Source organism: Candoia aspera, chromosome 10 (assembly GCF_035149785.1).
Source record: "Candoia aspera isolate rCanAsp1 chromosome 10, rCanAsp1.hap2, whole genome shotgun sequence".
Classification (NCBI taxonomy): Eukaryota; Metazoa; Chordata; class Lepidosauria; order Squamata; family Boidae; genus Candoia; species Candoia aspera.
The window spans coordinates 3,430,345-3,445,015 of NC_086162.1; the positions used below are offsets into that span (position 1 = coordinate 3,430,345).

Sequence of the window (14,671 nt, forward strand, 5' to 3'; positions counted from 1 at the left end):
CTGGCACACATGCAAGCAGGAGGTGCTGCAGGAATGCAGCCCTCCTCCAACCATCCTCTGCTACCAAGAACCAGTGATGATTAAGTGCTTTCTACTATGAATCTACTTGTATCCAGATCTACTGAATAAAAGTAAGCTATCTCTATTTTCTTCATCTAACTGCAGTGTGAAGACTAAATTTATTTCTGAACGTAATTAAGCTTAATGTGCAAGTTCCTTTTTTGGTTCACGCTTCTACTCTGCAAGATTGCTGTTAGCTGCTTGGAGTTCTTTTGTTAACCTTTAAATACTCCATCAACACCTACCCATCCCTTCAGGTCTGGCAGGAGAGGCACATTGTAGGTCCCATCTGCAAAAGTGTTCCATCTGATGGGACCCAGGGGGCGAGCCTTTTTCTTCCGTGGCACCTGGAACATCATCCCCCCTGAGGTGAGGTTGGCCCTGACCCTCATGGCCTTCTGGAAAGCTCTCCAGATGTGTGTGTGTGTGTGTTTTCCCCCCCAGCAAGCCTGGGGATCCCCTGGTAATAGGGAGCCTGCACGTTGTTGGTTACATTGTATGCAACATCCTCCCTCTTGTGGCCCTGTTTTTATCTATGCTTATTGTTTTAATGGATTTGTAAAATGTTTTAATTCCTGGTTTTATTTTACACCACCCAGAGTCACTTTGGGTGAGATGGGCTGCCATATAAATTTGACAAACAAACAAACAAACAAACCAAAAAAATTATTACTCCCCAGTAACTGGTATTTCAGACCACTGGTGGTTTTATATGCAGAGCTCACCACTTGGTGCCTTCCCCCATAATTCTTCAGTAAAGATCAGTGTTCATGTCTGCAACCAAAATATATTCAGAACTTAAATATCTCCAATTATTTTGCATGCCCAAAACAAGTGGCCATGTGTCCATTTATTTTAAGTTGTCCTATAATTAGAGAACTTTTTGGTCCAGTCCAAATACAGTGAAAAGATTCAGAACAGTCACCAGAGGGAATCTAGGCCTGGAAGGTGCCTTCACACATATATATGATAACTAGCGGAGATCCACAAACTGCCTTGCCACAGACTTCCACACTTGAATGAGAAGTATTCTAAATTACTAGACTTAAATTATATTAATTATTTCCAAATGTACCTTTATATATATAGTTAACCTATGTGAAAGTTCAACAGAACTGGGAACTCTTTAGTTCCCTTTCATGGTTGTCCTTTGATAAGGCAATGACAGTTGTTTTAAGCATAGTGTAATTAATTTTCTATTATCTTAAATGAGGCTAATACAACAAAAACGTTTAGCATATATTGGATGCCTCAGAGAATGGTTCATAAGGCTTGGTTTACAATCAGTTTGCAACTCAAGGGTTGAATGTTAACTTACCCAACTTGGTCTTGTCCTATCGCTGCCACATTTTAAGATTACATCACCAGGATTGCTAATTGACTTGGGGGCCCAACCGGTTAGATCAGTGTTTCTCAAACTTGCCAACTTTAAGGACACCCTGACTTACTCTAAATATGAAGGAATATATGAGCTTCCAAAGATTTGCCAGCTGCTTTTCTTCAAGCCACCTTAACGAGTGATCATCCTGGCTTCCCACAGCAGCGTAAACAGCTGAAAATCTCCATGGTAGATTGCTTCTCCAGTGACTATACCCTAGCCCCTCATTCTGCCTCCTTGCAGACAGCCCCTCCGCTCCTGTCAACGTCACAGTCAAGCTCCTGAAGGCCAACTCAGCTGTTGTGACCTGGGATGTTTTGGAAGAGGAAGTGGTCATCGGATTTGCTATTTCCCAGCAGGTAAACCTCCTGCCAGGCTCAGTTTCTTATTTCCCTCTTCATTCCTGGGTTCTCAGGATGAATTCAGATATTACCATAACCACTATCACCAAATCCCTCCCCCATCTAAAGGACGAGGAAGATACGTCAAGAAATCCCAGATTTCTAAGGTTTCACCCAACATCTTGGACAGAACAAGGTTGAGGCAGTTCTTGTTAGATCTGGAGAGCAATATATGGACATTTTCCCAACCTGTAACTCTGCTTTGGTTCCTGTCTTCCACTCATTGGGACCTTGCTCTTGGGGTTTTGTTTTTTAGGTGTGGGGGAAGTATCATAAATATCCTCTTCTCCCCAAAGGCTGAAGCCTTTAGGAGAGACAGAATAATCTCTCTCCAAAGGGTCCCAGGTTTTGGCTTCACTATAGGTTTGAAAACCAGTGCAGCCTGGTCCTGAGCTACCTGGCACTGGAAGGACCAAAGAACATTTCTCTTTGGAAAGAGAAAAAAAAATCCACTGTCTGTCTCCCTATCTGCCCATCCTGTCCTGTCCCTTCTTGGGTGAGGGAACCTCCTTCTGCATGGTCAGTGTTTAGAGTGCTTCTTCCCAGTCTTGGTTCTTCTCCTCTTCGCATCCCTTTGGAGCCCTTTTTGGTCCAAGCCAAATGAAGGAAAGGAAGAGAGCAGAGGGCCCTCTTCATATGACCTTTGGGGCATCCTCTGCCACCCCCTTCTTGCATCCTTTATGGTCTTTGTTCCTGCTGCAGTTCCCTCAGGGCTGTTCACAGTGTGGTAACAACTGCTGACCGCTGATTGGAGTGTTTCATCAGGGCTTCATTCGAAGCATGGGTGGAGAGATGACTGGAAGGCTGTTCCCTTTGGAGAGGGATGTGCTGGTTACTTCCCCAGAGCCTTTCCCTCATCAAGCCTGTATCCTTTGCCTGGGGATAGATCTCAGGGGTACAGCCTCTAGGGAGGGGAGAGAGGGGAGACCGAACAGGCTCCTGGCTCCAAAGCTTGCCCCCTTCCTAGGGAACATGGGCCCTTTGCACTTGGATGGGAAGGCAGCAGGTCATGGGTTGAAAGCCACACACGCCCTTTGGACAACACGCTTGTCGCCCTTCTCTCTGCAGAAGAAGGATGTACGAATGCTGCGCTTCATCCAGGAGGTGAACACCACCACCCGCTCATGCTCCCTCTGGGACCTAGAGGAAGACACCGAGTACATTGTGCACGTCCAGTCCATCAGCATCCGAGGCCAGAGTCCAGCCAGCGAGCCAGTCCACTTCAAGACCCCACGGGAAGCAGAGAAGCTGGCCTCCAAGAACAAAGGCGAGTTGGAAGGGGCTGCGCAGAAGAAGCGGCTGGTGCAGGGCAGGTTTTGGAGGGGGCAAGGCCAGCAAGGTCACAACGGCCAACCAAGGGGAAGCCAGATGCGCCTCAGCTGCCCCCTTAGGCCAGACCTGTGCAGCTTCTTGGAGGCCAAGGGCCATCCTAGGTCTTGGAATGGCTCCTCCCCAACTGTCAAAACAAAGATGGAAACTAAATTTAATTTTAGTGGTGAAGGTGCTGGCCTAGAAACCAGGAGACTGAGAGTTCTACACCTTCCTTAGGCACGAAAGCCGGCTGGGTGCCCTTGGGCCAGTCCCTCTCTCTCAGCCCACCTCACCTCACAGGGTTGCTGTTGTGGGGAAAAGAGGAGGCAGGAGTATTAGATATGTTCACTTTCCTTGAGTTATATTTATATGGGGGGGGGGGATAAAAATACAACAACAGCAGCAGCAGTAATAATTCAATTTGCATTTACATTTAACTGCAGTTCAATTTAGTAAGCCCAGTAATTTACCCCGCTAAATTAAGTAAATCCAATGCATCTCATAATTTTACTGTTCTATCACATTAGAAATTGGAATTTAAATACAACTTTTGGAGAGATTCGCAGGGAGGCTTAGCTTCTGCCCCCAACGTTCAGTGGAGAAGGTTGCAGGCAGACAGATCAATTCCCACCTACTTCAAGAGAAGGAAGCTCACCCATGGAATTATTTTCAGCGTCCTTTAAATTGTGCTGGCACAGGAAAGACAAGTAGAAATCTTGTTTCAGTTCAGCTGGGAAAAGGAGCGACCATCATTAACTCCCGAAAATGGGCCTTTGCAGCATATGCCGCGCAGCCGTCCTTCCTGCTCTGAATCTATTAGCCTCACCGATACGGCCTGCCAGGGGCTTGCGGGCCCTCCTGGTTTCCTTCCTCAAAGCATATCAAGCACCTGTTGCATATCAACCGAAGGCTTACTGCGTTTGGCCTGGGGGCTCAGCATCCCTGCGACAGCCTGTGCAGGCAAGGGCCAGATGGCACACCCGCGGTGCTGCCAGCCTGCTAAGAGGGCTCTGTGGTTGGGGGGGCAGGGAAGGAGGGGGATGGAGCAGTGACAGGAGAAGCAGACCAGCCACCCAGGAATGCACAACGGGCCAAGCGCAGAAGAGGGCATTGGGGCAACTGTGCTGTGTCATAAATGTGTGGGAAAAGCTGCTGCTGCTTTTCCTGCTAAAATTCCCCCTCCTCTGCCTCCATCTGTGGACTCATCTACCAAGAGAGGAAAGATGCGGGGAAGAGGAATGAGTCACAGGCGGTCGAACGAATGGGCAGCCCAGTGGCCTGTTCTCTGGGGACCACAGAGCCAACTGCAAATGTCTCCTTTTGCTACCTTGCAGAAAAGATAGGGACTGTTGAGCACAGAATCTCCAAAAGGGTACTTTAAACCCTAAGAGCCAGTTCAGTGTGGTGGTTAAAGGCCTCAGGCTAGAAACCGGGAGACCTGAGTTCCAGCCCTGCCCGGGCCACGAAGCCAGCCGGGTGACCTTGGGCCAGTCCCAGCCCCTCTCTCTCAGCCCTGGGAAGGAGGCGGCCAGGGTACAAACCACATCTGAAATCTTGCCAAGAAAACTGCAGGGGCTTGTCCAGGCAGTTGTCAGGAGACAAGACTGACTCGAAGGCACAAAAAAAATAAAATTTTAGACGCAGGGGCAAAGCTGGTCCCAAATATTTCCAGCTGAACTGTGCTATTCGCAATGGTTTTTATGCTCCTATGCATAGATGCACACACATCATCACTTCCTGTTCAAGGTCCTTCCTGATGCTTCGGGCCAGGAGGTGTCAGAATTGCCCTGTGGCTGAATATTTCAAGGCCAAAAGATAAGTCATTCCCAAAGCCTCCACAGTCTTGCCCTTTCTATTGTAGATGTAATACTCAGAGTATAGTATCTAAAAAGATCCTTTGTGTGCAACACATTTTAGAGGAAAAAAATAACTGCAGCTTTGATTCATAAAACATTTAAGAATGTAATAAAAGAGTAGAAGAAAGTGCAAGCTTCATCTGTCATTCTAAGTAGCTTCTAGCAACAGCTAGACTGTAGCTCCTGCCACAGAAATGGCCCTACAAGGGGACATTGCCTTCCCCAGTTGGATGCTCTCCAGATGTATCCCCCGTAATTCCCTGCCAGGTAAATAATTATGGACATTGTAGTCTTGTGCATGACCTGAATGGTTATGATACCAGGAGATCAAAGATGGAGTGAACGTCTCTGAAGCACCTCCCTCACTCCCTGGAGAGGCTGCATCCACAAACCTCCTGAGCTGCCATGGGAGGTTCTGAGGCCTAAACTATTTCTCACGGCAGCCCTTGTTAGGGGAGACAAAACCCCTGAGGGTAGCTAACCTTCTCCCCCTCCCCCTGCTTCCTTCCTTTCTGTGCAGATGAAGTAACAATGAAGGAAATGGGAGAAAAAAATCAGCAGCTGCGAGCCGGGGAAATCCTGATCATCGTGGTCGTCCTGTTCATGTGGGCAGGTTGGTAGGAGTCCCTGCATGCGTGCCAAAGGCGAGGCGGAGTGTCTTCGGATCTCAGTCGGAGGCTGCTGGGCATGGCCCAGAAGATGGAGATGTGCAGATGTGTTGCAAATCACTGGCTGTTGAGATGGTTTAGGAAAAGTTCTGCGTGCTCTTGGGTTCCAAGGAAGCAGAGAAGAGCATACTAGGGAGCTAGAGATCTCATGAAAAATACTATTTTTCACAAATAGGAAGTGCTTGTTGAGTATCCACAAAAGATACTCAACAAGCACTTTACTGCACAGAACAGGCAGAGGGAGGGATCCAGATAAGGATAATGTGGTGCCGACTGTTGGATTCACCTGTCTGCATTCAGAAACTACTAGACAGACCCAGTGCAAAGTCTGGGGGTCCGTCTAGACTCGCGTCTCCTGCTCGAGGAGTCCCTCTAGGAGGGCTTTTGCACAGTCTCGTGTTGTGTGCCGGTGGCACCCTTCCTGGACCGGGAGGCTCTGCTCACTCATGCCCTGGTCGCCTCCAGAGTGGATTACTGTAATGCGCTCTACTTGGGGTTGTCCTTGAAGAGCATCTGGAAGTTTCAGCTGGTGCAGAATGTGGCTGCATGGACAGTTGTGTGTGCCCCTAAGAGAGCGCGTGCTACCCCTCTGTTCTGCAAGCTGCACTGGCTGCCCGTTTGCTTCCGGGTCCAATTCAAGGTGCTGGTTTTGACCTGTAAAGCTCTACAGGCATGAGACCAGGTTATCTGAGGGACCGCCACTCCCAGTGACATCTACCTGTCCCACCAGGTCAGGCAGGAGGGGTAAGCTGCGGGTCCCATCTCCAAAGGAGCTCCATCTGGTTGGACCCAGGTGGCGTGCCTTTTCTGCTGTGGCCCGCCCCCTGGAACATCAGTACCCTCCCAAGGTGAGGCTAGTCCCATTTCTGTTAGCCTTCCAGAAGGCCCTTACAACATGTGTTTTTCCATCGGCAGTGGGGATCCCATGGGGAGCCTGCAAGGCGGTTATAGAGGTCGACTGTTGTTCTCCTGCAATCATGGGGTTTTAATATGTTTAATTATGTTTGACTGTTTTTAGATTGTTACGCGGTTTTTAACTGCTGCTATGTTTGTACACTGCACAGGGTCACGTCTTTGCAATTTTTATTGAAGAAGTTTTCACAAAGTTTAAAGATAAACATGAAACAATATAGAAAAAAGTAAAAAAGAAAGATAAAGGAAAAAGTGTTGAAAACAATAGAAAGCAAAGAGAAAAAGAAAACAAACAAAAATACTTAAAGAAGCTACTTTCAATCTTCTTCAATTTCAATCTACTTTCAATTACAGACATACTTGAAATGGTTTCCCCCTTTCTAAATTACATAAAATAGTTCCCTTCTCCCCATATTCAACCCTTATTAATTGGTAAATCCAGAAATCATCAGTTCATTTTTATCCATTTTCAGCAAAAAGTCTATAAAGTATTTCCAGTAGTTGTTGCCTGCTCCCAGAGTCATGTCTTTGTGAATGGGCAGCTATATAAATATGCTAAATAAATAAATAAATATTTTTAGAAAGTGTTTAGCTTGTTTACTGGTGCCACCTTCTGCCACTGTTAAAATAATAAACATTCTGGAAGAATAAATGAGCCCAAGTATCTGAGCATAAATAATTAGGACCAAAAGAAACACTGTTCTGGGTGGAAATGGCTGGGCCAGGTGAGTGGGTCAACCCTCCTGGACCTGCCCACTTCCAGTGCATGAGGCTATCAATTTCAAGAGAAAAAAAATGCCCTCCTGGTAATCAATATAAAGATATACCACACAGGATATACACTTTGCAAAAATAGAGAAATTTTGCTCCCACCCAAGGGAAGGGGAAGCCACGTAAATTCCCCGCCCCCCGCCCCATAGGGACATGACGTAATATAACATTCGTACTTCCCTGCTCAGATTGCTGATGGGAAGGTGGACTGGGTTGACCAACCTGATAATGTTCCAGGTGGCAGCTTCTAGTGAACTTGACTTCCCAAAAGCCAAGAAGGGCTGGACCCTGAATGGGAGACCACTAGAAAAATCCCAGTGTTGGTTAGAGCAGGAGGTTGAAACAACATCCTGGAAAAAAGCAGTGGCAAACCATTTTTATATTCCTGCCAAAGAAACTACCCAGATAGGTCCATGAATGCACTTGGCTTGGTTGACTTTATCTAGGCTTAGAAGCTAACCAGGTTTACACCTAATTAATATTTGGATGTGACCTCTCTAGAAAATCCCAGGGCTACAAACTTGAAGTGTGAATCCCAAACCTTTCCAACAATTGCGTTTAATAGGTTGGTTGGTTTATTTATTTATTACAAGTACTTTTATACCACTTCAGTGAAATGCATTTAAGTAGCTTACAAGTACAACAAAAGATATAACAAAATAAATATTAGCGTATTTAACTTTTCTAAACTGGATTTTTTTAACCTGTTGTGAGGTGCCCAGAGTTGCTTAGATGAGATGAGTGGCCATACAAATCGAATAAATAATAATAACAACAACATAAATAATCATTCCAATCTAATCTTTTTATAATAAATAGTGCCATCACTTCTCGGCCTTTTGGCTAAGATCAAGTGTAGCGTAATAAACAGTGCCATACTTATCCTAGGTACTGAATGATCACACCTTTAATCCCCCAATGCTTGTATAAATAACCACACTTTAACAACTTTTTGAAGGTTAATGTGAGGATGCATCTCTTATCCCTAAGGGGAACTGGCTCCTCAGGAGGAAGCCACACAGTGCTTCTCTCCTGATGCCCTCCTGCTACGCCTTGCAAAGGTGGGGACTCTTAACAGGTGCTCTCTGCCGGCACACTTCAGGTGAGCAGATACAACTGGAAGCAAGAGGTGTCATAGATATTCAAGTCCTAAGCCATGTAAGACTTTATAGCTAATTATTAGCATCCTGAATTGCATCTGGAAACAAACCACAACCAACACGGTCCCCACATTACGTATGTTTTATGGGATTACTGGGATAGTCCTATTAGTATGGAGGCCACTGCATTCTTTGGTTTCTGGGTGGTCTTTCCTTAACAGTGTCCTACAAGTAAGTAAATGTATGAAACATTATGCTCATCTGTGCCCAGAAGCTGTGAATGTTGAACTGATCCATCATAAAAGTGGGGTGGTGGCGGTGGCTAGGGTTAGGGTTCATTTTTAAGGAAAAATTGTGTCAGGAAGATTGGTTGGAGTTTGCTTCATGTGCTCCACGAGTAAAGCAGTTTCAGACCCATCATAGAGAAAGTCTGTGTGGATCTGCCCCTAGCAGCAAAGGTTGCTTTAGCTGCTTTCACAAGTAATAATTATAAGTCAATGCTATATATCGTCTCAACCTGCAGTATAGTAATTATCAGTCATTTTATGGATCATGGAGAAAATCTATCTATATGGCTGCTGAGAGTGGACACCAACTTGATGGCAGACAGTCAACCAATCACCATGGAAGTATTACAAGACAAAAATGATTTGAATACTCCAAGATGTTATAGAGATGCTATTCACAATAATATCTACAGAAGTTCAGCTCAGTGATTTCGACGGGGCCACTTATTTTTCTTCCCACATTGCCAAGTCTGAGAAAGCGAGCTTGCACAAAGCCAGAAGAAATGCGCTCACGGCAGGGAGGAGAAAGCGCCCTCCCCTTAACCGTTCTTGCCTACTCCGAGTTATCACTTTACCCCTTTCTGGCATCTTAACGGGTTCTGGGGGCTGAGACTCCAGCGTCTCTGCTCTAGCCTCCCAGCCTGGCGGGATCTGCCAACGTGATTTAGTGGGAAATAAAGCTGCACCTTGTTTGCTTTCTGTGCTTAGCCTCAGCCAACCTCCCTAGCTCTGTTTGACAGCTACTTTTGTCCCTTTACAATATATAACATTTGTGAAAATTGCTAACTCTGAGAGGTTAGCAATTCGCTTAATTGCTTGGGTGAAATAAGCATACCAAAAAACTGTGTAATTCACATCCTGCTGGAGTGGGAAGCGGATCACTCCCTTCTTCTTTCTTTCCTTCCTCCAGCTGAAGAGCATTTCGCTTTATTTTTCTGCTACCTTTCTTCCATTCAACCTGGTGAATGAACTTTACCGTTAAGTTGAGAAGATAGATCTAACCTTCTGTGGTGCAAAACAAAGCTACTGAAAAGCTGGAATAGCCAATCCTTGTTGCTTTAAATGCTGATTGTCCTCTGAGACTTAGCAGAAGTTTAAAAAATCTATGGTTTATTCATCCACTTCACACAAACATATCCCTCACAATCACTAGAAGAGGTCATTTGCTGGGCAAGTCGGCAAACAAGCTATATTCTGTTCAGACATGTATTCTCTCTGATTCAGCTGGCTATCCAAGGCACCTTCCCAACAGGGGCACTACTCCGTTTCAGAGGAGTTGTAAAGATTTTTCTGCTTTGTCTATGGCAGGTAACTTGCTAGTTTGGTATACTGATGGGTACATGCACATTGCACTAGACCAAAACACAACATTTGCTTAAATATGGTTTACGAATAAATCACAGCTATTGGGTCCACGTAACATGCTACCACATTAATACAGCTTAGAAACGTCATATTTGGATTCATATTAAAATAGTTGGATTCACATTAAAAATATAGCATTTGGGCATAGCCTCTGACTATAAGTCAGTTTATTTTTAGGGCATCTCCACAGAGTTGCTGTTACTCTGGGGCTTGTGATGTGCTTAGCTGCTTAGCTGCTAGGATTATGCAAAAACTTCCCACCTTTCTGGGGAACGGAGCTGTCAGAAGGTCTTGCAGACCTTCTTCTGATGGAAAAGAAAGCATCAAAATCTCACCCAGGCCCTGCAGCTGGAGAATTAGGAAGCATGGGGCTGCAAACCTCCTTAACCCCACTAGTTAGGGCTTTCTGTACCTTTTTGCTGCCATCTAGTGGTCATTCAGATTTCTGCGGCCCAGATACAGCAGCTCTAAGGAAGAAGGGAAATACAGAACCCAAAGTCAAAAGGGCTGAAGGGAAGGTACAGAGGAGGAGGAGGAGGAGGAGGAGGAGAATGGAGATCTTTAGTTTTTGGGCTCACAACAGTAAGTAACTCAGTTACTTACTCAGCGCTTCCCTTGGCACCAAATAGGCGCCGTACTCTGCCTGATTTTAATACTTTTTTCAGCACTCGACGAACCTCTCCTCTCCTCCTAGAACATCTAACCCCAAGACCATTCACAGAAGAGAAGCATGGCCAGCTACGGTCCAATGCTTGGCTCGGAGGCACACTCACCTGTATAGAAAAAGACAAAGGGAAACCATCATGAGGCTAAAGAGCGTGGCCAGGAGCAACCTCACGCATTTTCCTTCGGGCAAATGACGGGCCATGTCCAAACAACCAGCCATTTTGTGACCGTGTTCATGACATAGTCCTAGAATTCCAAATGCGTACAAGGGCCCCAAAGAAATTGTGGACCCCCAGCTTAGGAACAAGGTAGTGAGAGCAGCTGGAAGAAGACCCTTTGGCCATACCGACTTGGCATTCTGGGAATTGTATTCCCAACCATTGTGGAGGTTGAACCCGGCCAAGATTTTCACAGTACTTAAGCTAATTCACACAGCATGCTGGGCTAAACTAAAGTGGGTTTGGCACTTTATGATCCAGTGTGTTGTGGAATCTGCCCATTGTCATAGTATACTGTGCGAACAAAACCATCCTCTTAAGTCATAATATGGTTTATTTGTATGGCAGGGCATAATATAGAACGGACCCACTGTGTTGTTGCTAACCCGGGTTGAGCATGTGGTGTGAATTCCACCCTAAGGACAGGAAGCTAAAGCTGCTAGCCGTGGATGGTAGCTTAGTCCCAGGCCTGAGACATAATCTTTTTAGCTGCCATGAGGATGAGGGGCAAATCAATATGGGCCTTGATGGAGCATGTGATACATACTCCAACTATTCTGCTGACATTCTTTTCTGTCAGAAATACCTATTCTTCTCTTGAGCTTATGAAACATCTTTTGAACCATTATAGTCTCTGTGCAGTTTCTTGTGAGATCCTGTTGAGAAAGCAGAGAAAATCAACCTGGGGAGGGTTTTTGTTCGATTGTAAAACTGACGAAAAGGTATTATACAATAGATGGTATCCAGCTAAGAGCAAGTTGTGAAACTGACTACAGAATGAATTAAATATCAGGGAGACAAAGAAAAGTGCCCTCACCCCACCCCGATTCTGGCTTTCTGCAAGGCACTGATGAGCGAGAAAAAATTGCTTTCCTTTTGGAAGGAACGTTGGTTCCAACCTATGTGTATTCCCAAACAGAAACCTGGAGTGAAGAACCACCACCACACTAACTGAAACTGCAAGGGCACAATTTGGGCCATAAGGAATGTTCCCTGCAGCTATGAGGCTGCCATTTGTGCCCAAGTTTTAAACATGGCAGATGTAGATGTGCCCCCTGGAAAAAAATGCTCTCTCCAATGCCCAAGTCAAAAAGGAGATCCTGAATGGAGCCAGTCCAGGTCCCATGTGGGAAAAGCCACAGCCAGGTATGGCAGAGACGGCCATGGGTAAGCTAGAGGTCGGCTGTGGAGCTGGGCAGGGCGAGCCGCTATAAGACAGTGGCAGTCAGCTGCTCAGACTGTTAGAAGAGATTGTAAGGGCGCAAGGGCTTTAACCTAGTCAGCAGAGATCATTACAGTCCAAGGTTTCTCCTGGCTCAGAGGCTCTAGACCAGTGTTTCTCAGCCTTGTCAATTTTGAGATGTGTGGACTCAACTCCCAGAATTCCCCAGCCAGCATGATGTCCACACACCTTAAAGTTGACAAGGTTGAGAATCCCTGGTCTAGATTCCCTCAGGCCCTATGAGGAACTGGCCAACAGATAAGGGGACTAAAACAAATGGGGTGAAATTCCCAGCCACCCAAAGTAAAGAAGGCTGGCCTAAGACCAAAGAAGGCCAGTGAGCAGACAAGAGGTATGTCAGTGCTAAAGATGCTTGAGTGCTATACTGAAAAACTTCTACATGCATAGAATGGACTATCCTGGAGACATCTGGTTAAGCTGGGGCCCTAACTGGCCTAATTAATTCAGATGGACATGGCAAGTGCTTAAAGAACTTAGGATGGTTGCAAAAATGCATCAGGTTTGCCACCCTGATTTGCAAAGTAAGGAGAGATGCAACCTTCCATTTTGCCTACCAGTTGCAATTAAACTATAAAGTGTCTTTCTTGAATACATTATAAATTGTTTGTCCTGTATCCATGGATTTTAGTGGCCAGACTCCTACCATCCACTCATTCCCATATGCTGAAGGGATGGCTGGTTTGCAACACATTTTATCCAATTAATTCCTGGGTCACCATAAATAAATCAAAACTGTTCAAAATGTGCAAAGAATTTTGAAGAGAAGTTTGGGAAGCAGATTTGTTTTTACAAAGTTGTCACTGAACTTGCTGTGTCACGGCCCATGTAGTCATCCATCTGTGAAAAAGCTATTAGTCGTCATTATTACATCTGGGGACAATAATCTAATGCAGATTATTTGTTATAACATAAAGTATTCTATAATATTTCCATCATGAACTCCCCCAGTTGTTTTCTAAATAGAAAATTAGGAAAATTGCTTTTTTGTTTAAAGCAGATACATCACTAATGCATCTTTACAGAGCAAAATACAAAATGGCCTTTTTTCCTGGAGTTTACATTCTAAATCTGATTTATTGGCTCGATTGATATCTTGCCTTTATTTGTTTATTCAATTTGTATGGCCGCCCATCTCAACAAGCGACTCTGGATGGTGAACAATGTTAAAATAAATTAAAAACAATTCTCATCGCAAATACAAAAATTAAAATACAGCAGCCAAGGAAGGTATCACAATTGACAGTCACTAGCACAGCCCGGAGCCGGGACCCTTTACGTGCTCGGGGCCCCAGGCCCAGGCCCAGAGCCAGGTCTTTAGGGCCTTACGAAAGGCCAGCGGAATCGGGGCCAACCTAATCTCTGGAGGGAGAATCTTCCATAGGGCGGGTGCTATAGCAGAGAAGGCGTGCCTCCTGGGCCCACCAACCGACATTCCTTGGCTGACCAGACCTGGAGCATGTCCATCCTGCGGGACCAGATCGGACAAGCCTGTCCTAACAGCCAGGAATCACGCTGAGACAAGGAATAGGTCTCTAGTGTTTATTACTGCTACATAAGACAGAAAATCCTAACAAACTGAAGAAGCGTGGGAAAAACCCAGACAGATAAACCCCAAAAGTCAAGGCGGGTCTGTTCTGTGCCTCTTTGAATGGCTGCTTAACTCCTCAGTACTACGCATGCGTTTTCCCCCCTGATAGGGGGCCCCTCCTGCTCACCATCAGTACTCATGGCAAAGCCAGCTCCTTTCCTCAAGAGCTCAAGTTATCTTACGGGGGATTTCTTTCATTCCCACAGCAACCACTCATAAGGTAACTTGGGCTGAGAGGGAGTGACTGGCCCGCAGTCCTCCAGTGAGTCGCCACAGCTGAATGTGAGCTTGCACCTGCCTCTTCCTAGTCCCGGTCCAACTTTGGAACCGTGGTGTCACCTTGCCTCCCATTTTGTGTCTCCAGAATTTGACCACTAAAGGAGAAGAAAATTAAAAGCAAACCAGTCAGGTTTACGTGTTTGAGTGGGTCTGCCCCTCTCTCCGTTGCCCTTGGGGCCCTGCAGAACTTGAGATGCTAAGAGAGCCCTGGTTCCCTCCCTCTGCCAAGACAGCCTGCGGCTGCTCGTGGGACTGCCAAGAAGGGCTTGGCCTTGTGACCTGTGGTGTGTTTTCTTCCCCTTAGGGGTGATTGCCCTGTTCTGCAGGCAGTATGACATCATCAAAGACAACGAGCCAAACAACAACAAGGAGAAAGCCAAGAGCACGTCAGAAAGCAGTACCCCAGAACACCAGAGTGGGGGCCTTCTGCGTAGTAAGGTGAGAAGGGAGGGCTGGGGAGGGACAGGCAAACACAAGGCCACATATAACCTCTGGAACACTCACGCTCTGCCACCTTCCACCTTCCGTCCACAGAAAGGTGGGCTGCACAATGGGTGGGCTATAGCCA

General features: G+C 46.0%; 2 protein-coding genes across 2 annotated transcripts in view; both read left to right on the forward strand.

Moving 5' to 3' along the window:
* The window catches only part of YARS1 (tyrosyl-tRNA synthetase 1), a 277,651-nt gene that overhangs the window by 201,630 nt on the left and 61,350 nt on the right, over nt 1-14,671 (forward strand). The window lies entirely within an intron of this gene.
* Nucleotides 1-14,671, forward strand: part of FNDC5 (fibronectin type III domain containing 5) — a 37,338-nt gene that overhangs the window by 19,446 nt on the left and 3,221 nt on the right. Inside the window, exons 3-6 of the mRNA XM_063312274.1 lie at nt 1,659-1,797; nt 2,908-3,106; nt 5,527-5,619; nt 14,408-14,541. Of these exons, the coding sequence (XP_063168344.1) occupies nt 1,659-1,797; nt 2,908-3,106; nt 5,527-5,619; nt 14,408-14,541 (565 nt within the window). The remainder of the gene's footprint in view (nt 1-1,658; nt 1,798-2,907; nt 3,107-5,526; nt 5,620-14,407; nt 14,542-14,671) is intronic.